General features: G+C 43.7%; 2 protein-coding genes and 2 non-coding genes across 4 annotated transcripts in view; 3 read left to right on the top strand and 1 right to left on the bottom strand.

The window, feature by feature from the left end:
- The window catches only part of LOC115376997 (coxsackievirus and adenovirus receptor homolog), a 59,358-nt gene extending 57,640 nt beyond the window's left edge, over positions 1-1,718 (top strand). Inside the window, exons 3-4 of the mRNA XM_030076847.1 lie at positions 1,387-1,483; positions 1,532-1,718. Of these exons, the coding sequence (XP_029932707.1) occupies positions 1,387-1,483; positions 1,532-1,718 (284 nt within the window). The remainder of the gene's footprint in view (positions 1-1,386; positions 1,484-1,531) is intronic.
- A 10,230-nt stretch (positions 1,719-11,948) lies between these two features.
- Positions 11,949-15,073, top strand: LOC115376996 (sialoadhesin-like). Its single transcript, XM_030076846.1, has 6 exons — positions 11,949-12,009; positions 12,391-12,426; positions 12,546-12,803; positions 13,663-13,905; positions 14,531-14,725; positions 14,961-15,073. Exons 1-6 carry the CDS (start codon positions 11,979-11,981, stop codon positions 15,071-15,073), a joined length of 876 nt encoding a protein of 291 aa, XP_029932706.1. The 5' UTR covers positions 11,949-11,978.
- Positions 15,074-18,302: 3,229 nt separating this feature from the next.
- On the top strand, positions 18,303-18,408 carry LOC115377214 (U6 spliceosomal RNA). The gene has a single exon (XR_003929963.1). It is a non-coding gene; the product is annotated as a U6 spliceosomal RNA (small nuclear RNA).
- A 503-nt stretch (positions 18,409-18,911) lies between these two features.
- On the bottom strand, positions 18,912-19,017 carry LOC115377225 (U6 spliceosomal RNA). Its single transcript, XR_003929973.1, has one exon. It is a non-coding gene; the product is annotated as a U6 spliceosomal RNA (small nuclear RNA).
- Between the last annotated feature and the right edge of the window lie 2,462 nt (positions 19,018-21,479).

Raw genomic sequence — 21,479 nt, 5'->3', positions numbered from 1 at the left:
CACAGGTTGCTCCACTGCACTGCCTCCTGTGTGTTTGCAGCTTCATCCAAGCTGCAGCGTGTCGCTCCCTCCAGCAGTTCAGTCACTCCGTCCTCAACACTGACCTCATGTTGAATATTTAAGAAACACACACATCTGGACCAGAGACAGAAATGTGTTTTCAAATGTGTTGTACCTCATTCATGTTTATATGACACATTTTTGCGTAACACCGTTGACAAAATAATGAATCAAATGTTTATTGTCATCAAAATATTTAAAAGTCATTAAAACTTGGTAAGTTTCTGAGTTCAGCACATTTATACTGTGGAAACAGCTGGAAGATTTCTTAGATATGATGGATGTTCTCTGCACTTACAAATGACTTGTGCTTATTTGTGAACGGGGCTGATGTTCAAACTGATGAGCCGACGGCTTCTGAGCGTTTGGGGATCCATTTGAAGTTTGAACTGACAGAAACTGGAATCTTTTTGAAGATCTGTGTTGTTAACTTTTCTGTTCTGGGTTTGTTTTTCCATCGTCCTTTAGCCCTGAACCTGAACCTGAGAGCTCGACCTGGAGAGGATGTCACTCTGATCTGCCAGGCTCCTGACATCGCAGCAGCAGAGTGGAGCAGACCTGACCTGAAGAAAGAAAAATATGTCTTCCTTGTTCGAGACGGGCACATTGAGTCAGAGGACCAGCATCTGTCTTTTAAGAACCGGGTGGAGCTGAAAGACAAAGAGATGAAGAACGGCAACCTGTCTGTGATTCTGAAGAACGTGAAGAAGGAGGACAGTGGAACATACGAGTGTCGCTTTATAGCTGCTGAGGCCAAACGCAGGAAGAGATCCTTTATTCCAACTGCTCCCATCTGCACCATCAGGCTGGAGGTTGTAGATCCAGGTGAGTTTAACTGGTACAGGATGACATCTGACCTGAGGTCTGTTTGATTTCATGTTGGAGGTGGATTCTGAACAGACACAGGACAGAAATATGAGAGCTTGACTTTATACTTTGATCATGATTTCATAGCACTACAGTAGATAATGACTGATGTGAGCAGCAGGAATCATTTATTCTGTTTCCTTCCTTATTGTTAAATCTATATTTTTAAATGTATAAAGTGAGGTCCATTTTTCAAAAGGCCTTGTCCCAGCTGTCCCACAAGTGAAGCCCTTCACAGATGGACATGTTGTCTTGAACATGTGTCCTAACCCTTGTTGGTACCAAACATGTTCCCCTCAGTTCAGTCAGTGAGAGTCAGGAGAGAAAACTGACATGTTTCCAGACAAACTCCCACATGAGTCTGATGAGGAGGACATGCAGCCTTTTCCTCTGACCCTCATCTGTTTACTCACCAACCTGACTTTGTCTTTGTCTTTGTCTTTGATTTTGTTGTTTCAGACACTTCAGATGGAGACAAAATGAGTCACGACTCTGTGAATGACCATGATGAACCTGCTGGGCGTAGTCATGTTGCAGTGCCTGTAGTTGCTGTACTGTTAGTGTTTATTGTGGTTGTTTCTGTTGTGGCTGTTGTGATGTGCAGAAAACAAAAAGCAAGTGGAGAACACAGTCAGGAGAACAGTGAGGATGTATCGGGGGAGGACGTGGCTCTGGAGGTAGAGCGGTTGTCTGGTAACCAGAGGGCTCCCGGTTCAATCCCCAGTTCCTCCAGAGTTTGTCAAAGTGCCCTTGAGCCAGATACTGAACCCCTCAACGCTCCAGATGGATAGCTAGGCGCCCTGCATGGTAGCCAGACAAAACACTGTAAAGCACTTTGAGAGGTCAGTAGACGAACGAAGCGCTACAGAAATGCTGTTCATGTACCATTCAGGATGCTGCTGTCGTGATGATAATGACTTCTGTGTTTACCTGAGCTTCAAGCTGCAGCTTCTCTGCTTCAATCATCTGGTTTGAACAGACTTTACTGACACCGTCTACCTCAGGGGTGGGCAATTATTTTTCCCAAGGGGCCACATGAGAAACAGAAAATATTGTGGAGGGCCGGGCCAATAACCTGAACTCAATTCTGCATAACATCAATTTTATTTCTTTTTGACAAGCTGTGTCTGGTAAGAGTAAATGTTATGATTATTAAGCAATGAAAAAGTGAGATTTCCTTACAAGAAATGTCATTTATTCAATCACATTTTCATAATAATATCAATTTCATAATAATATAGCCTAATATATTATACATAATATAAAATATAAGCAATGAAGTTTTAGTCCATGCAGGTAAAATTAGAAAATACTGTATCAACTGTTATGTTCAAGTTAATTGCTGTACAGTCATCAAATCAGCTGTCTGCCCGGTGTTTTTCAGGTAGTCTTGTAGACATTTGACGGCCCAAGACGTTGACCGGGCCGTACCGGCTTCATTTCCTGACCTCTCCAGCTGATCCAGCTCTTCACTCGTCACTCTCGCATATTTCGGCTTTTTCTCTTCTGTCTTGTCTTCCTCGTTCAGACGTTTATCCAAACTTAGGTCGCCAAAGAAATCAAAATTGACAACCAAACTGTTCATTATGCAGGCGAACAAAGCTGACAGCGGTTTTTGATGCGGGTTTCGGTGAAACGTTTCATGTTGCCATGGAAACCACACGGACTCGGCGGATATAGATATAGGCGGAGTAATATTTTATAGATATAGGCGGAGTAATAGGCTATTTTCAGTGATGAGTTTTTTTTCATTTGCCGTGCTCAAATTAACCGGCTTACAGGGGCCGGTCACATGCGGCTCGCGGGTTGTATGTGTTCGGCGGGCCGTGCTATGCCCAGGTCTGGTCTACCTGGACAGGTGTGAGCTGAGCAGCTCACTGATACTTGGAGTTTGAAATCTGTCCTCACTCCCTCTCTACCTCTGGCTTTAAGTTCAACAGTGTTAAAGAACGAGGCAGATTCATCACATGTGTGTGTATAAGCTGTACTCACTGTATTTGTACGTGCTTGTTAATAACTGAAGTCTGTAGTGATGGAGGCTGGGATTCTTACTGTGTCTGACATTTTTCTTGACTTTGCTGTGAATTCATTTATAATGTAAAACACTTTGTCATTTAAATTTTCTCAGATTCTTTATGATTCATGTATCATTTATTCTGTCAAACACTCAGCAGTTCACTGTGATGCACATGTTGAACAGACCTCAGGGTTTGGAAGAGAAAAACATTTTTGTCAGAAACTTTGACCTGATCTGCTGGTTGATGCTTCCTGAAATAAAAACCAGTTCAGCCTGTGTGTGTGTGTGTGTGTGTGTGTGTGTGTGGTAAACTGTGAAGTGGAGCAGAGCCAGCTGCATCTCATGGCAGAGGTCTGGGGCTGCACACACACTGCAAACCTTTCCTCATCTTCATCAGGAAGTGAGACGGCAGAGAGCAGAGAGACGCTGTGACACAAACGAGTGGAGAGCAAAGCCACTCCAAAGAAAATGTTCCTTCACTGTCCGAGTTTACAAAGACGTTTAAAAGTGTTTTTTTTTTTTTTTTTTTTTTTTAAATAAAAAATAGAATTATGTGTTGTGTTATTGATTATGACGTTTCATTTTTATGTGACTGGTGGAGAGAGTGAGAGACTGGATTGGATTTGGAGGCTAACTTCAGTGACAGACAGACAACCAGCTGTGCGAGCGCAGCGCAAACAAGTGAGAGAGAGTTGCAGCAGTATCCGGCTGTGCTGGCAGACTCGGCAGCAGGGACGGTTTCTGCTATGGGCAGTGCAACTGGGGACGCACGGGAAAAAAAAAATCTCCAGTTTTCTAGACTGCCGTATTGACCCGCACATGCCGCGGCACCATCAGTCCGCATCAGGCGGGCCGGCTGCAGCACCGTCCGATACCGCGCCCACCCGTCAGGTCTGCCGGATCTGACAGGTGAGCTGCCTGATGCTGGCTAGTGCCGCGGCCGGCCCGCCTGATACCGACTGATGGTGCCCCGGTGCCACGGCCGACCGGCTCTGCTAAATAATGGCGAATTTGGCGATTTTTTTTTTTTTTTCGGGCTTTATCGGGCTGTCAGGCCTAAAGTTCGGCTAATTAGTCGGGTCGGGTCGGGCCTCGGGCTGGCCCAGTCGTGTCCGGGTCGGGTCGGGTCTTAATTTTCAGGCCCGATGAGAACTCTACTCTCAGTCACGTAGGCCTGTGATGTGTGTGTGTGTGTGTGTGTGTGTGTGTGTGTGTGGGTGGAGACTCACAGCCACAGGTTTGTAATTTCCTGTCAGTTGATGAGGGGTTTTTGAATTTCAAATCTGAGCAAAAGACCAAAGTCCCTTCTGTGTTTTTTGTTCCACACACTTCATTCTGACAGGAGCTGAAGTTTTATTTTATGTAGATTATATCTGTCGGGTCAAAGATGTGTAATGAGAGGATAGCCTACTTGTAGTTTTTTTTATTCTTCCTTTGAAAAACTACAGTTCTACCCTGTAACTGTGTCCCAGGCAGTAAACAGGCTCAGACTGTCTGCAGTGACTTTGAATGTTAAACTGTGGCTGCTGAGCTGAGACAGGAGACGCTCGCTGTCCTCTCCTCAGAGACTGCAGCTCTTCTTCTGGGGAAACTGGGAGGAAACACACTGAGACACATTGAGCACGTTTACATGCAGACCTTATTCCTGTATTAACCGGAATATTCGCAATATTCCGGTTGCGCACGTGTCATGTAAACACGCACCGAACCCGATTAAGGTCATATTCCGGTTGGAGAGAATTCCGAATAAGCCCCCTGGAATATTCCTGTTCCAACCGGAATATTGGGGCATGTAACCACCTTAGTCGGAAAACTCCCCGAACCGGAATATTCAGTCACGACTGCGCATGCTCGACTCACAAGGACTTCTGTGGCGTCTTCGTTGCTATGGTTACCTGCAAGCGGCAAACGGCATGGCGAACAGCAGCAAGAGCCAGGAGACTGCAGTCCACCTTCAGCTAATGAAAGACTTAAATATCACGGTGTATATCGATGGGAGAAAACATAGAACTAGCGACAGAAGAAGAAGAAAAAGAAGACGAGGAAGAAGACTTCTTCGTCTGTTTTTCCGGCAGACCAGACGCCTATACGCGTGCTGCTGCCCCCCGCGGCTGAGTGTCGCATTACGTCAGAGAGTGGAATACGCCGAAACACGGGGACATGCCAAGTAACATGTAAACGGAATATTCCAGTTGCCGCGACGCAGTTACCTTAGCCGGAATATTGAGCCGAACCGGAATATGGTGTGCATGTAAACGTACTCACTGAGACACACAGAGACACACTGAGACACACAGAGGGAGCTGGTGCTTTCCTTTCTTTGAGGATCCTTTTCTCACCTTCACCAGGATCCTTTAGGTGATCCTTAAGGTGAGGGCTGAGGGCAGCAAAGTGAAAGCAGAGTTTTCTGACTCCAAACATTCTTGTTTCAGTCAGGACTGGATCGCAGGTCTGGCTGAGTCTAGAGGCCTCCTCTTAGAAATACATATATGTATTTTTTTCTATATTTTTTCTTTTCTGCATTCCTATCTTGTTTGCTTCCGCCGGTATCTCAAAAAATGCTGTTAGAACAAACTGAGAAATTTTCTGTTTGAAACATTTTAAACCTTGATAAAAGTTGATTTAAATAAACTTTACTGAAACTCAAAAAAAGAAAAAAAAGCCTCTGTTTTGAAGCTCTGAAGCCTCGTTGCTCAGTCAGGAGGCGACTTGGCCTCGCTGCACAGAGACTGAAGTCAAGACGAGCTGCGGAAAAACCCCTGGTCTCTCATTTCCACGGCTCATTGTCTCTAACTGCTGACAGGCCAGGTGGTGGAGGAGGGGATGCACCTCTCTGTCAACACTTCCATATTTAGTCAGAAAAGCTCATCACTGAAAATAGCCTATTACTCCGCCTATATCCGCCGAGTCTGTGTGGTTTCCATGGCAACATGAAACGTTTCACCGAAACCCGCATCAAAAACCGCTGTCAGCTTTGTTCGCCTGCATAATGAACAGTTTGGTTGTCAGTTTTGATTTCTTTGGTGACCTGAGTTTGGATAAACGGCTGAACGAGGAAGACAAGACAGAAGAGAAAAAGGAGAGATACGCGAGAGTGACGAGTGAAGAGCGACGTTTAGTTACAACTCTCCCATAAACTCCACACAGGTTTCATGTTGTCTCCCATGTCCTTGTCTCCAGGTGGGTTCCTCCTCACAGCGAGCCGACTGCATGTGGCTCAGTCTCGTCTGTGTCAGCCCACAACAGCTTCAACAGAGCCACAAGGCAGGGGGCTTTTACTTTGGAGGAACACTTTGCATGTGCTGCTCTCTGAGTCAAAGCTGATCAAAACCTTTGGAGGAATTAAATAAACTCTGGGGGTTGGGCTGATGGGCAGAGGCGCCGCCAGGGATTTTGGGCCCCATGAAAAGAAATCTTTTTGGGCCCTTGTAGGCTATAGCCGGCCAATAGGCAAACCTTTTTATTTCAGGCCTGTCGAGGGCCCTCTCCCCCATCGTGGCCCTGGGTAATCAGTCCCGCTTTTCCCCCCACTACGACGCTCCTGCTGATGGGAACTCAAGGGCTGTTTTTTTTTTTTTTTTTTTTTTTTTTAATGCTCTGAATTACAGAAACTCTCTGTTGTAGCGCATATCAAATCAGATAATGTGTGATATGCATGTGTAAACAGAATAATAATAACTTGTAATTGACTTTTTTTCTTGTCTTTGTATGTGTAATCAACTTGTGAATTTTTATAGTGATATCTGACAGTAAAATGTTGAACCCCTTTCCCCTGTGTGTTAAAAACAGTGTTTTTTTGTAATATGTGGTCTTAAATAGGTGATTTTCAAAACTTTCCACCAATTTCTTGGGACTTTTTTCCCCTCACTCAGGACAAACTGAGGATACAAAATCAGTTGAGTTTGCTTCTCTTGCAGTTTGTCCTAGGTTGACCCCAATTTTGGCCTAAAATTACTGGACTAGAGTGGGGAAAGTTGCTGATCTGTTTAAAAACTTCCTGTTGAGGAGAAAACACAAACTGAGTGTAGCCTGGATGTTGTGACTGTTTCCTGTCCTGTGGCTGACTTTCTCTCTCTCTCTCTCTCTCTCTCTCACACACACACACACACACACACACACACACACACACACACACACACACACACACAGACATCACATGACTGAGGTTTCTTTAGGTCACTGATCAACAGCCTCAGTTGAACTTTTAGTTTCACACTAAAGTTATTGTTTTAATCTTTAGCTGTAGGTGTGTCAGCTCCTGGTTATTCGAAGGCTGATCTATAAAGGCAGCTCTCTCAGCTTCCCCTGCTGATGACTGGGAGCTTCCCAGTACAGCTCCAGTCTTTACTGGTGGCCACGAAGGAGCAGTGAGGAATAAACGTCTAAAAATGTGTTTGAACGGCAATGTCACTTTTAGTTCTGTGATCATTTGAGAGTCTGAGAGTCCCTCACATTTTGACTGAGAGCAGCAGTTACCTCTTCTTGGAAATCACGTGGTACAGAGAGAGAGAGAGAGAGAGAGAGAGAGAGAGAGAGAGGAAGAGAGAGAGAGAGAGACAGTCTGCACTCTAAAAACACTTGGGTTATTTCTTTAACCCAATTCCTGCGTTACTTGTGTTGTGTTACATTTCTGGGTTATTTTTACAGGTTATTAAGACAGTTGCAAAGTCAGCCTACTATCACCTTAAGAATATATCAAGAATTAGTGTGTGTGTGTGTGTGTGTGTGTGTGTGTGTGTGCGTGTGTGTGTGTCTTTCTGCTTCTTCTAAATTGATTGAAGAATCATATGACCCTGACGAGCCCATCTTACATGGAAGCGCACCTCTGAGTCACGTGATTTACGAGCAGCGGTTCTGGTGGTGCGTTCAGGTGCTCTCAGTGTTTCAGTTTAATTCAGTTCCAGTCTAAAGTTTGTCCACAGCTTCTCCTTCAGTGTTTTCTCTTTGTTTTGATTCTGTTCCACATTGAACTGCAGATTAACACTGAAGACATCAAACACACACACACACACACAGCCACGGGTGTGTGAGGGCTCTGCAGGTTCAGAGAAGAACTGCAAGAGTGTGAGAGGAAAATAACTACACACTTAAAAAAAAAAAAAAAAGAAGAAGTAGAATCTTGTTGAAGGTCCGAGCTCAGCTTGTTGATGATTTAAGAACTCAGAAACATATAAGCAGAGTTGGTTTTGTTTTCATGGGGTGTGTGTGTGTGTGTGTGTGTGTGTGTGTGTGTGTGCGTGCGTGCGTGCGTGCGTGCGTGGAGAGTGGTGGCACAGCACAAAAGGTAAGAACAGCGGTTTATCAAGAGATGACTTCAACATTATCTAACTTAGATTTAGATGAATCTCTGAGGGATTTATTTATGCAGTCTGTCAGTTTTTTAGCCAGAGGTGCAGATGAACAGCAGCCTCTCACAGTGGACTCCCTCAAACACACCAACAAATCCTACCTGACACTGAGGTAAACTTCACACAGGACACTAATGACTTAAAGCAAGGGTGTCCAGTCATGAGGAGAAGTCAGATGGTGGCGCTGTAACCTCTGAACACATTTTTTCTCCTGTCTGTCTGAGTGATCCTCACACTGAAGGCAGAGGAAGATCCACCACTAATTAACTTCTCCTCAAACCTCTCAAGTTTGTTTTTTTTTAAATTTCCAAGACGTGTATTTCAAATCCACAATCCATATCGAACATCCTGTCTCAGTCTGGGTAAAGTCGAGGAAAGAGCATTTAGTCTCAAACGCTAGAATATTCCTTTAACCCCCTGAATCCAAACCCGCCGGCGGGATAGAAAGACATGTATTTAAAAAAAAAAAATCGCCAAAATTCAATCGTTTATCATAGCTGGAAGCTTTAAAAACCTAATTTTTCTTTGGCAATTGAATTTTCCGACGGTCCCTGAATGCAGCATGTCCGACTTCGGTTTAGCGGTAGAAAAAAGGACGAAACTAAGGCTAAAAAAGTGATTTTTCATTCGAATCATTTTATTATACATGCTTCATTCAACGATTTGCCAAAAATAGTCGTTTACTCAATCCAGATCATTCAAAAAACAGAAAATTCTGCGGTCTTCAGCGGATCTGAGACATCTTGATTGATTCAGGTGAGCCCAACAGTCGCGTGACAAAAATTCACTGAATTTCAGTGTGTAGGCAGCAGTAGTAACATGGAAGGGCACAAGGCAGTAAAAACGCCTGAGTTTATACAGGTTGGAAAAATGTTAATATTTCAGGAAATAAATCATGTGAAGCCCTACTTTTTTTTTCCTGGATCAGTGACACTTGTGGGCACCTGAAAAAATGTTCTGTACATAAATTCCAATATTTCTCGATTTTTGTAAAAGAAATTATATTAAAAAAAACAGTTTGCGTTTTTATATATATATATACATATATATATATATATATATATATATATATATATATATATATATATATATATATATATATATGTATTTATTATTATTTATGGCACTATAACTCTTTAATACTGTGTGAAAGACACTTGTAATTGACACTTGTAATTGCAGTGAAAAACAAGCCCACAGTGAGCCAAAATGTGAGGGGAGCAGAAAACGCCAAAAAAAAAAAAAAACACCCCAAAACTGCTTGGGGTTCAGAGGGTTAAGGAGACAAACAGCTGATGAGGAGGCAGGAGCATGCAAACCCCGAACCCAGAAAGGACCTGGGCACAAACCCAGGATCTTCTCGCTGCGTCCAGAAGAGCCACAAACACTTTGGATGTTTGCTTCAGTTGTGAATTCAAACCACTAGATGTCAGTAAAGAGCCACCGAGCAGCAGCAGGATGACACAACGCTCCATCAGAGGATCTTCACATATTTAAAGGGACACACACACACACACACACACACACACACACACACGGGTGTTTCCACTACAGAAGTACCATTACGTACTGCACAGAATCAGTGTTAGTGTTAGTTAGTGTATTAGTACTGGTGTTAGTATTAGTATTTGTAGTTACAGATCACTCTCTGTACTGTTCTCTTTCATTCAGTTTGTGGATTTGGCAGCGCAGCAATAATTTAATAAAGAAATTTCAGAGATACACACTTGCAGAGATGTGAAAAGGTGTGTGTGTGTGTGTGTGTGTGTGTGTGTGTGTGAATGTGTGCGTTTGTTCCAAATAAATACAGCTCCAGACACTCAGCTCTTTACATGAAGACAGTTACAAAGTGGGCGGAGTTATTTTGGGCGTCCCGGGTTCAAGAAGTAAAAATCTTTTTCCTAAATGTAAAATCATGATTTTAACAGCTGGATGGATATGAAACTCTGCTGCTGAATCATCAGTGCAAAATAAATAAATAAATAACTGTTTACTTTAGAAGAGAAGTCAACTACAAGTCCCATAGGGCACTGCTTCAAGACACAGCCAATCAGAGAGCCTCAGATTCTATCACATTAGGATGACGTCTTCTCAGTCATCTGCCTCAATCTGGACTATGAGAGGCAGAGACACGAGCTTTTAGCTTTTAGCTCAGCAGCCTGGAAGAGTACAGCACTGCTCTATGATCCAGCAGCAAACAGATCACCAGGGATCCACTGAACTCACACATCCACAGGTTTCCTCTAAACTCACACATCCTCAGGTTTCCTTTTTCACGGTATTTCATAGTGAGCGGCTGTCGAGTGTGTTTGGCTCCTGCTGCCGTGTTTTGTTAAAAACAGTCAGACACACAGGCACACACTCACTTCCTGTTCACTTCCTTTCAGCACAACCACAAGCATCAGCTCCACGATGACGCTGGCTGTTTCTCAGGCTCCATTCACACAGAACAGCTCTATGTCCAACATGAACTGCACACACACACACACACACACACACACACACACACACACACACACACTCCATGTCCACATTAAGTCCAACTGAAAAATGTCCGATCTAAATTCCTGTTTTCAGACTCTGCTTTCAAACAGCCTTTAGTTCACAGTGAAACTCCTCACAAGTCCCCCATTAAGCATGAGCTGATACCAGATGAGGTCCTGGATCACAGCTCAGTGTTTTCACACCACAGCACCACAGCAGCATCTTCAGTTTTACACACCTCGGCAGGTATTTTCCTCAAACCCTGTTTCTGCAGGAGGAAAACATCAGAGCAACGTGGACAAACAAGATGGAGCCTCCACTGCTGCCCCAGCCGGCTTGGTGCATGTCACACCTTGGCCTGAGGGTGGAGCTAGAGGAAAGGTCATGAGGCCACCAAAGGTCTAGAGATGTGTTGACCTCAAATGAACAGCTGAGCGGACAGACACATGGCAGTGCAGAGACAGATTCAGGGCTGTACCGTCTCTTACTGTGTCTGAGCTGACAGTGAGACCAGCAGCTGCCATTTATGCTCATAACCTGGGAGAGTTGCAGAGTTGACAGGACAGGACAGGACAGGACAGGACAGGACAGGACACGACAGGACAGGATGTGTGTGTGTGTGTGTGTGTTTGTGGGTTGGTGGGGGTGGGAGTTAAACACGCTAGCTAGCTGGTGCAAGAGCATGCTCTGTTTTTTCATGTGGTTGTGGCCAACATGGGGGAAGGGAACGTTTGTGATTTCTGTATTGAGAACTTGAACATTAAATCATCCTAAATTAATAGCCTAACTTATGATGATGATGATACTGAATTATATGATAAAGTTACCTCATTTTCCACATGCCACCTTCAAGGTGTGTTTGCCTTTGGATGCATTTTGCACTGATGCAGAACGTCCTGTTGTCCTCCACCAAGCTGTGCTCGGCTGTCATTTACACTCTGCTACAAACTCTGTGCTGCAGTTTCATCATTTCAGTCCTATGTTGTTGTTGTTGTTTTCTTCACAGCACAAATAAATTAAATAATATCAAACTGGACTGAATAAACTCTTGTTCTAGTTTGTCTTTCCAGTTGCTGCTGGGCAGAAAACCACAAACACCCCAAAACATATTGTCACACTCACAGAGGAAGGGGGTGGGTTTTACTTGTGCAGGTGTGACTGATGCAACTCAAAGTGTTGATCTCATATCAGCGAGCTGTGGAATGGAGAGCCCATCTCTACTACGGCTGCTCTGTGAGTACACACTGGCTGTTCACTGACCTTAGCCTTTGTTTACTTACCTTAGTCTTTGTTCACTTACCTTAGTCTTTTTTTACTTACCTTAGTATTTGTTCACTTACCTTAGGGTTAGGGTTAGGGTTAGTCAGACGTTCACATCAGTATCAGCTGATTGGTGGAAGATGCACAGATGCCTTCATGCGTTTCTTCTGCATCTGTGCTGGATTAAATCTCCAGTCAAGTCTTTATGAAACACAGTGAAGCCAAATGAGTGGCCTGCAGACTTTAGCAGGTTTGACAGGAAGTCCACCGCCCAGTTTGCATGTTGTTGGAGTGCAGCTGTCTTGTGTGATGGTGTGAAAAGCTCAAACCAAGCCGAGTCTCTTGTGTCCTCAGTGCTGACCGTGTCTCTGTGCTGCAGGCCCAACAAAGGTCAGTGCACTTCTCTGGCTGCAGGCCCAAAGTGTTAGGAGAGTCTCTGACTTCCAGCTTTACAAGAGTCAGCCCAGTCAGCCCTCTGTCCTTTGTCCCTCCTCTCCTCCCCCACCCAGCCTCCCTGACTCTCAGGCCCAGCACAGCTCAGCTGTTTTATGGTGAGTCTCTTCATCTGAGCTGTGAGGAAGACTCTGCTGGATGGACGGTGAAGAGGAACACGACCAAAACAACCATGACAGAGTGTGGAGACACCTGGGGAAAACTAAGAGCTTCCACCTGTGTTATCAGTTTAACACTCTTAAAAGACAGTGGAGTTTACTGGTGTGAGTCCAGAGAGGGAGCAACCAGCAACACCGTCAACATCACCATCACTGGTAACTAATTCAATCATTATTCAGTATCAACATCTACTTGGATTAAATCATGATGAAGTTGTTTCTAAATGGATTAAAACATGTAGTTTGTCTCTGAGTTCAGATGGTCATGATGTTAAACGGTTAGTTGTACAGAGTGAGAAAAACAGTAAAGAATCGTATCGTCTGCATAGAGGTGAATAATACGGCCATTTCAGTCATTCTTAAAACACCTCTGATCATCAAGGCACACAAAAACATTAATTTCCAAGACATAAGACTTGAAAATGAATGTCTCAGGACAAACACTGTGTCTTAAAGCGTGCCATATCTTAAAGGCATACTCCTCAGGTTTTATTTAGAGCGCCTCTGTGTGTAAGGCAAGTACAGTGCAGAAAAAAAAAAAAAACAGTATGAAAACTTTGTTGTTTTGTTTTTGAACTCAAGAACAATCACCCTTCTCGGTTGCCTTTCCTCTTCTTAGCTCGTTTATAGCTGCAGTCAGCTACTTTTTTTGGTTGGAAAGTTTATTAAGACTCTGGGGGCGCTGTTGTTCCATACAGCCAAAATCAATGAGTGGGCCTTTAAAGAGCAGGACAGGGCACAACACGAGGTGACATCACCTCCCACCAAAGACCAGGCGCCCAACTAGAGGTCAGGCTTCACACAGATTTGTGTTTTGGGCTTAGCTGAGGTATCTTGACATGAAAAAGTCTCAATACATTACAAGAGATCTGCTCAGAGTTCATTATATTAATACATTTCCAACTTTCTCCTGTGCAGTTGTTCCTTTGAGCCTGGCCTTTTTGATTTAGTACAAGAAGAGTCAATCAGTATTTTTCTCAGTGGATGAAATCCTGTGGTTTGTCTCTGTGTTCAGGTGGTGATGTGATCCTGCAGAGTCCTGTCCTTCCTGTGATGGAGGGAGCTGCTGTGACTCTGAACTGTACAACCAGGACTCCCTCCAACCTCCCAGCTGATTTCTATAAAGATGGCTCCTTCATCAGGACTGAGTCTACACGACAGATGACCATCCACCATGTTTCCAAGTCTGATGAAGGCCTCTACCACTGCAACATCTCTGGTAAAGGACAGTCTCCACCCAGCCGGCTGGCTGTGGCAGGTGAGCCAGTTTCTCTGACATGTTTCTAAGTAACAACATGTTAGCTAATGTTTTCCTCGCTAACATGAACTTGAACTTTGGAGGCTGGTAGCAGCAGAGTTGATGTGATAGAGCTCCATTTCTCAGACTGTCAGACTTGTCATTGAGCTGTCCTGCCTCCCTCTCAAAGATGGGCCGAACGCTGTGGCAAAACACAAGCTAACACTCATATCGACTGCAAACACTGGCTAACACTGGCTAGCCGACTTCTAATCAAACTTTAAACAAAAACTTTACATTTATGAAAAAACACTAACTGTTTGAACACTAAATACTATGAATATTATGTGTAAAGAGAACAGTTTTGAACCAAACAACAAAAAGGTTTTGAAAAAACGCTATTAGCAGGAAAGCAGTAGCTGACAAGAGGAAAACAGAGGGAAAGATTTTTGGAAGTGAGCCACACGACATTGTGCAAGATATTTCCCACAGTTCCCACCAAAACCACTGTAAAGCAGGGCTGTCAGAGCACTAGAGTCATTGGTGAACACTGCATGTGCAGTTCACAGCAGAACCAGGATGTCTCCAGAACTTTTCCTGAACTCTTATCTTTCTTTCAACTGTCCATGTGTATTGCTCTCTCTAGCCCTACCCACTGCCAAAGCCCCGCCCATCACCAAAGCCCCGCTCGCCACCAAAGCCCCATCTGCTGCCACGCCACCACCCACTGACTCAGCTCCCCTGCTGTCTCCAGTCAGACTGCTCTGCCACCTAGTGGTGTTCTGTCCTTACTTCGTCTCAACTCTGCTCCTGGTGTCTCTGTGGCGCCAGAGGTCTGCAGGTAAGAGACTGACTGACTGACCGTCTCTCTGTCTTGTGCTCTCTTGCTGCTGTTTACTGCCAACACGAGGTCAGAGACTAGAAAAATATAATTAACAAAACTTAGAAAAATCAGTTTTTGGTGTGAATTCAGGGTTAGGGTTAGATAAATGAATCCTGCTGTTGCCTCTGTCAGTACCGGTCCTGTATTAGTAGAGGACAGATTTTCAGAATTTTTCTTCAACTTTGACCTGCAGGACCTGAGCCACCCGTCTCCATGGCAACAGTGGAGCCCAACCAGGCTGATGAGGGACTGGATGACAAGTATGATGATGTAATTGCCAATGTCACCACCGAGCATGACTTCTGAGATGAATGGATGAGGACAAAAAGGACACCCTGCCAGAGGAGTCCTGCAGTAACTGGACACTGACAGTCAGTTTAGACAAAACATTGGCTGCCATCAAGCAGTCCAAAAAAATCACATCCTGTATCCTCTCCTAACCACTTTTCCTTGACCTCGATGGAAAACATGAGGAGAACAACACGGTGAAAAATATGACTTCATTACCAAGGCTGGAATTTACATAAAAAAGGAATACGGGCTGCCAGTCACAAAAAAGAAACCAAACGCTTGTCATATATAAAATGCTTGCTCACGCTCATATTTACCCACATGAATGCCAGTTAGTATGGAAATTATTGTTAGATTGCTGCAAGATTACAGGTGGAACATGTATGGCTTACCAGTCTACCACTGTCCATGTCATCATTGTCAAGTTTCAAACATGTTGAATTAAAAACATCACCTGGACAAAAACGACTCCTATCTGTTTTTTGAAAGACAAACTTCTGTATTCTGATTTATATTCTGATTATCAGGGTTAGAAGCCTTAAAAAATGATCTGTCAGTAGACTGAGCCAGTGGGTTATGGATATCTTAGTTGTGTCTCTCCAGGTGAGTGATATGGTCTTTTCAGCCACAGTTGGTGATATGAGTATGAAAGGTACACTATAAATGTACCTGACTATTCAGGTCAGGACTCTGTGCAGGCCAGTCAAGTTCATCCACATCAGACTCTGTCATCCATGTCTTTATGGACCTTGTTTTGTGCACTGGTGCACAGTCATGTTGGAAGAGGAAGGGGCCTGCTCCAAACTGTTCCCACAAGGTTGGGAGCATGGAATTGTCCAAAATGTTTTGGTATCCTGAAGCATTCAAAGTTCCTTTCACTGGAACTAAGGGGCCAAGCCCAGCTCCTGAAAAACAACCCCACACCATAATTCCTCCTCCACCAAATTTCAAAGTCGGCACAATGCAGTCTGAAATGTACCGTTCTCCTGGCAACCTCCAAACCCAGACTCGTCCATCAGATTGCCAGATGGAAAAGCGTGATTCATCACTCCAGAGAACGCGTCTCCACTGCTCTAGAGGCCAGTGGCGGCGTGCTTTACACCATTGCATCCGACGCTTTGCATTGCACTTGGTGATGTGTGGCTTGGCTGCAGCTGCTCGGCCATGGAAACCCATTCCATGAAGCTCTCTGTGTACTGTACTTGGGCTAATCTGAAGGTCACATGAAGTTTGTAGCTCTGTAGCAATTGACTGTGCAGAAAGTCGGCGACCTCTTTGCACTATGCGCTTCAGCATCCGCTGACCCCTCTCCGTCACTTTACGTGGCCTACCACTTCGTGGTTGAGTTGCTGTTGTTCCCAAACGCTTCCATTTTGTTATAATAGAGCTGACAGTTGACTGTGGAATATTTAGGAGCGAGGAAATTTCACGACTGGATTTGTTGCACAGGTGGCATCCTATGACAGTTCCACGCTGGAATTCACTGAGCTCCTGAGAGCGGCCCATTCTTTCACAAATGTCTTGTTTCACAGTCTGCATGCCTGAGTGCTTGATTTTATACACCTGTGGCCAGGCCAAGTGATTAGGACACCTGATTCTGATCATTTGAATGGGTGAGCGAATACTTTTGGTAATATAGTGTATGTAATCGCCCTCTCATGACCTCCGACCAAAAGGTTTTGAATATGTGGGCGGAGCCAGAGGGCATGGAGGTGATCGTCTGCTGAGGCTGAACAGTGGCTGCATGTGTTGCTTTGGCTGAGGCCCGTACAGTAAAGTTTGTGGGTGGTGATGCGGCTTCTATGAAGGACTTTATACTGCATAAACTGGGTTTTGGAGTTACATGTCATAGAGAATGTGTTACTACACATGTTTTGCCACTTGAAATCCAATGGGAGGTTATTCTATCTTTGGTCCATTTGTCTGTAGGGATTGATGTTAATCTGTCACTGGACGCCAGGAGTTTGTATATTTGTGTGATTTTAACTCTAAATAGAGAGGTGGGATGTGACACTTAAAATCTGCGAGGTTAATGGTTTTCTTAATGACTTCTCTTAACTGACTGTGCTGGAAGTAGCAGGTCAAAGGTCATGAGCAGGCCACCGCTGAGTAGCTGTCGCAGGCTGGTTACTCCTCTTTCAGTCCATGATGGGAAAGCGAACGGTTTCTTAATGATTAAGAACATAGGGGGATATGAAGTTGGAATGGAAGATTTCATTTGCAGTTAACGTGGTATTGATACTACTGTTTTCATAGCAGGTGTGAGTTTTTATGGATTTGTCTATAAATGGGAGATATTTGAGCTTCAGTTCTTGGGTTAAACTGTTTTCAGTTTCTAGCCATGGTGGGTTGGTGTCGTTTGTCCAGTGACTGATGTGCAGTAATTGATGTGCGAGGAAGCAAGAGAAGAAATTTGGAGCTGCGAGTCCACTGTATTTTCTAGTGTTCTGGAGAGTAGATCATTTATTTCAAGGTTTTTTTGGGGGGTTTTTTTTGGTTTTTTTCCCGGTAGAATTTGGTGATTGCACAATTCAGAGAGGAGAACCAGCCTGGTGGTAGAGTGACAGGGGCCATGTAAAAGAAGTAATTTATTTTTAGAAGGATGTTCATTTTAACTGTTGAAACCAGATGCCAACTTTGGTTGGAAAAACTCCAAAAGGAACCACCTCTCTATCCTGCGGGGTGCCCCAGGGGTCAGTTCTGGACCCTCTACTGTTGTCCCTTTATATGCTACCCCTGGGGTCGATTTTCAGGAAGCATGGTATTCTTTTTCACTACTTTGCTGATGATGTGCAGGTGTATTTGCTGGTAAAGGTCCCTTCCAAAGATTATCTTCAAGCTGTGCTTAACTGCATGAGTGACATTAAAACATGGATGGACTTAAACTTCTTAAAATAAAATGAAAACAAAACAGAAGTTGACCTGTTCAGTCGCCCTGCATAAAAGTCCCGCATGCTGGGACTTTTATGCAAAGCAGCTGTGACGTCTTCTTTCTGACATGTGGTTCCATTTTGCTTCCCTCTGGAGGGAATGTGGGAGGAGGGGCAGCAGGAGTTTGACCCTTTGGTTTGTCTTCTGCAGCCGACCAATCCTCAGAGGCCGACTTCACAGCTGCTTTGCATAAAGGTCCCAGCATGCTTTGCAGCCTCCAGCAGAGCAGAGTGGACTCAACTGAGAGCAAACCATGAATGAGAAGTCAAAGATGTGGCAGCCTACATATAGGGCACGGCTCCCCCTGGTGGTTGTGTTACTCTGGTAGCACATATACTAAAATTGGAACGATACAGAGAAGATTAGCATGGCCCCTGCGCAAGGATGACACGCAAATTCGTGAAGCGTTCCTCATTTTCCTTTGGACTTTTTCAAGGTTTTCCTGGTGTTTTTGGCTCTTTTTTGTGACAGCGCCCCTAGTGGCAGCTTGGAGAGCATCACTTGCGGAAACAGTCCTGTCCGATGTTTGACCTGGTTTATTGCAGGAACATGACAAGAGGGGCCTCTTTTTCTGTCCCGTGTGGAGGCTCTTGTCCACTTTCCAGCCCTCGCCTCCCAATTTAAATCCCGCTGTTCCTTTTACGATGCTGAGAAACCAGAGAGAATATCAGACAGGAATGTTTCTCAAGAGACTTTCTCTGTCCTCAGCAGCTACAGTGAGACCTGCTAGTCACCACCAGGGCGCGCTATGACACTCGAAAGCCAAAAACATGGAATATCTTTTGAGGAAAATGATTTCTCAGTCAGTTGTTCAATAAACAACACTGTTCTTTGCCACCACGGTGAAGCCAACAAGCTACGACTAGGGGCGCTATCACACAAAAGAGCTAAAAACACCTGGAAAACCTTAAAAAGTCCAAAGGAAAATGAGGAACGCTTCACGAATTTGCGTGTCATCCTTGCGCAGGGGCCATGCTAATCTTCTCTGTATCGTTCCAATTTTAGTATATGTGCTACCAGAGTAACACGATGAGAAGGAGGAGCTATGTGGTATATATAGGCTGACATGTGTTTTACTTTCTCAGTCATGGTTTGCTCTCAGCTGAGCCACCACCAGCGTTTTCCACAGAAAATGCCTCCTTGCATCCCAATCAAGCCCATTCTGATGAGACAAATGCAGCCGGACTGACCCGCTTCAAGTCCAGTCTGCTCTGCTGGAGGCTGCAAAGCATGCTGGGACTTTTTTTGGTTTCTAACCAAACCAAAGGATCGCATCCCTGCTGCCCCTCCTCCCACATTCCCTCCAGAGGGAAGCACAATGGTGCCACATGAAGGAATACAGGAATACGTAAGGGAATTCAGTCTAAATAACTTGGCTCTAAAATTTCATTTATCTTTGTTGATATACTTGAACAAGACTTGTACCAAAAAATTGGTTTTGGGTTCTTAAATGTGGAGCTACGCCTGACAGACAGTCCAATAGTGATGAAGAATTGGTTGGTAGGTAGTTGGTGGAGAGTTTGGCCGCTCCGACATCCAGATGTTGAAATACAGGAGCACTCAGGAGGAGATTAGTGTTTTTGTCCTTGTGTTGTTCACTTTCAGGGTAGGAAAAGAGATGGGAGGAATGCTGCTTAGATCACATCATTTAATGACAAACAGCAGTGAATCAGAGAACATGACCTGTGATTATAAAGCTGTGGCCACAGATGAGGTAGGACGTCGGGGCTGGAAGAGACTTCACTTTTTGTCCGTGGAATCAATGAAGCGGTGAAAAGGGGAAAAAGAGCTGCAGGTGGATCTGAGACACGTTTAGAAAATGAAGCACATGGTAAAATCACAGCCGAACGGATAAACCAAGTGTGCCATGCCAAGCTGAATATCCATGGGCCAACCTGGGATGATGGGGAATTTTTTAGGGAAAATCTTTAGCTTGATCCCAGATGTTTCGACCACAAATCTGACAACCGAGCGGTGATTTTAATTCAGTCCTGGATGCTTATTTAGACAGATCATCCACCCAAACAGGAGCATCATCTAATGCGGCAAATTTTTTTGAAATCGTATGTATATTGTATATCAACAATACAAACCTGTTGGATGTATGGAGGAGTTCACATCGTGTACACCTGAATAGATTATTTCTTGTGGGATGGTAAATGTCTGCCAGGAATTTATGATGCCAAATCCCATAAACATCATCATATCTGCCTGCTGTCCTGTTTGACCCCCAGCTGCTCACAAGGAAGCGGTTCTGTGAGAATTTAGAGACTCGTATAAAATAGTTTTTTGAGACGAACGATGAGGACGATGTTTCACCGATTTTGTTGTGGGAGACTCTCAAAGCTCACATGAGCGGATGTGTCATCTCCTCTCAGTCCTCACGACAGAAGCGACTCAAACTAGAGGTGCAAGGATGAAAATCAGATGCAGAAAATGCCATGCGACCATCCATTGAGACACATCGTAAAATCTCAGCCCTCAAATACCGGCTTAATAGAATACTTTCTGAAAAACTTTCTGGAACAATTTTGAGGTTGCAACACCCGAAAGTCTGGACCAGTGTCTGAGAGAGGCTGGATAATGAAAAGACATGCAATTTAATTTATATATGATGTATTACAAGACCTTGGACAAGTAGATTTGACTGATATTTAAAAAAGGGCAGCGTCTGACTCAGTTTGAAGTTTTACACAGGCTGCATTACTAAAAGGTAAAGGGATATAATATCTTCCCAAAAGTTTCACCAGGACGTGACAAAAGTGAGCAAACAGAGGCAGAGTGCAGACTGCAATCTTTGTGCTCCATGATGTTGTATTTTCCTTGTTTTAAAATTTTATTTTATATTTTGTTATTTTTAATGTTATTCTATTTTAAATATTACTCTGAACTGTATATGCACACGTACACTGTCTCCAGTCTGTAAGCTTTCTCAGGTCAGATTCAAACTTGCACTGTCATTCACATTGCACTGTTTGGATTTTTTGAATTTGTGTTGCTGCTACTTTGCCTTTCTACCTTTTAATTTATAACTTTCTTTTTAGTTTCGTTTTTTTTACATGCCCCTGTTTATATACATATATTTTTCCTTTTTTTTTTTTGTAGATAATGTTTATTTATGTCTTAAATGTTTATTGTCTGCACTAAGGGTCTGAGAGAAACGCTGCATGTCCTGTCCATTCTGTAGAACTGACAATAAAGCTGACTTTGACTTTGACTTATTATTAGTTTTATTTTTTTCTCTTTTTTATCTTCCTGGTTGTCTGTTTTTGGTGTTGATTGGCTTGTTTTTTTATTGTTAAATATCAGCATTGCCTCATATTTCTATTATTGGTATCCATATTTTGTTGTTTTATTGATATTTATTTTATATGCAGCTTTGAATTTATTTATTATTTGTATTTACGTGAGATCACCTATAACTCTGTAAGGAGTTTTTTTTTTATCTCACCTGCACAATCTGTTTTTCTGTTATTTTATGCTTTCATTG

This window comes from Myripristis murdjan, chromosome 18, assembly GCF_902150065.1.
Source record: "Myripristis murdjan chromosome 18, fMyrMur1.1, whole genome shotgun sequence".
NCBI lineage: Eukaryota > Metazoa > Chordata > Actinopteri > Holocentriformes > Holocentridae > Myripristis > Myripristis murdjan.
Note: the sequence above shows the minus strand (reverse complement) of the source record. Positions and strands in the feature narration are given on the sequence as shown.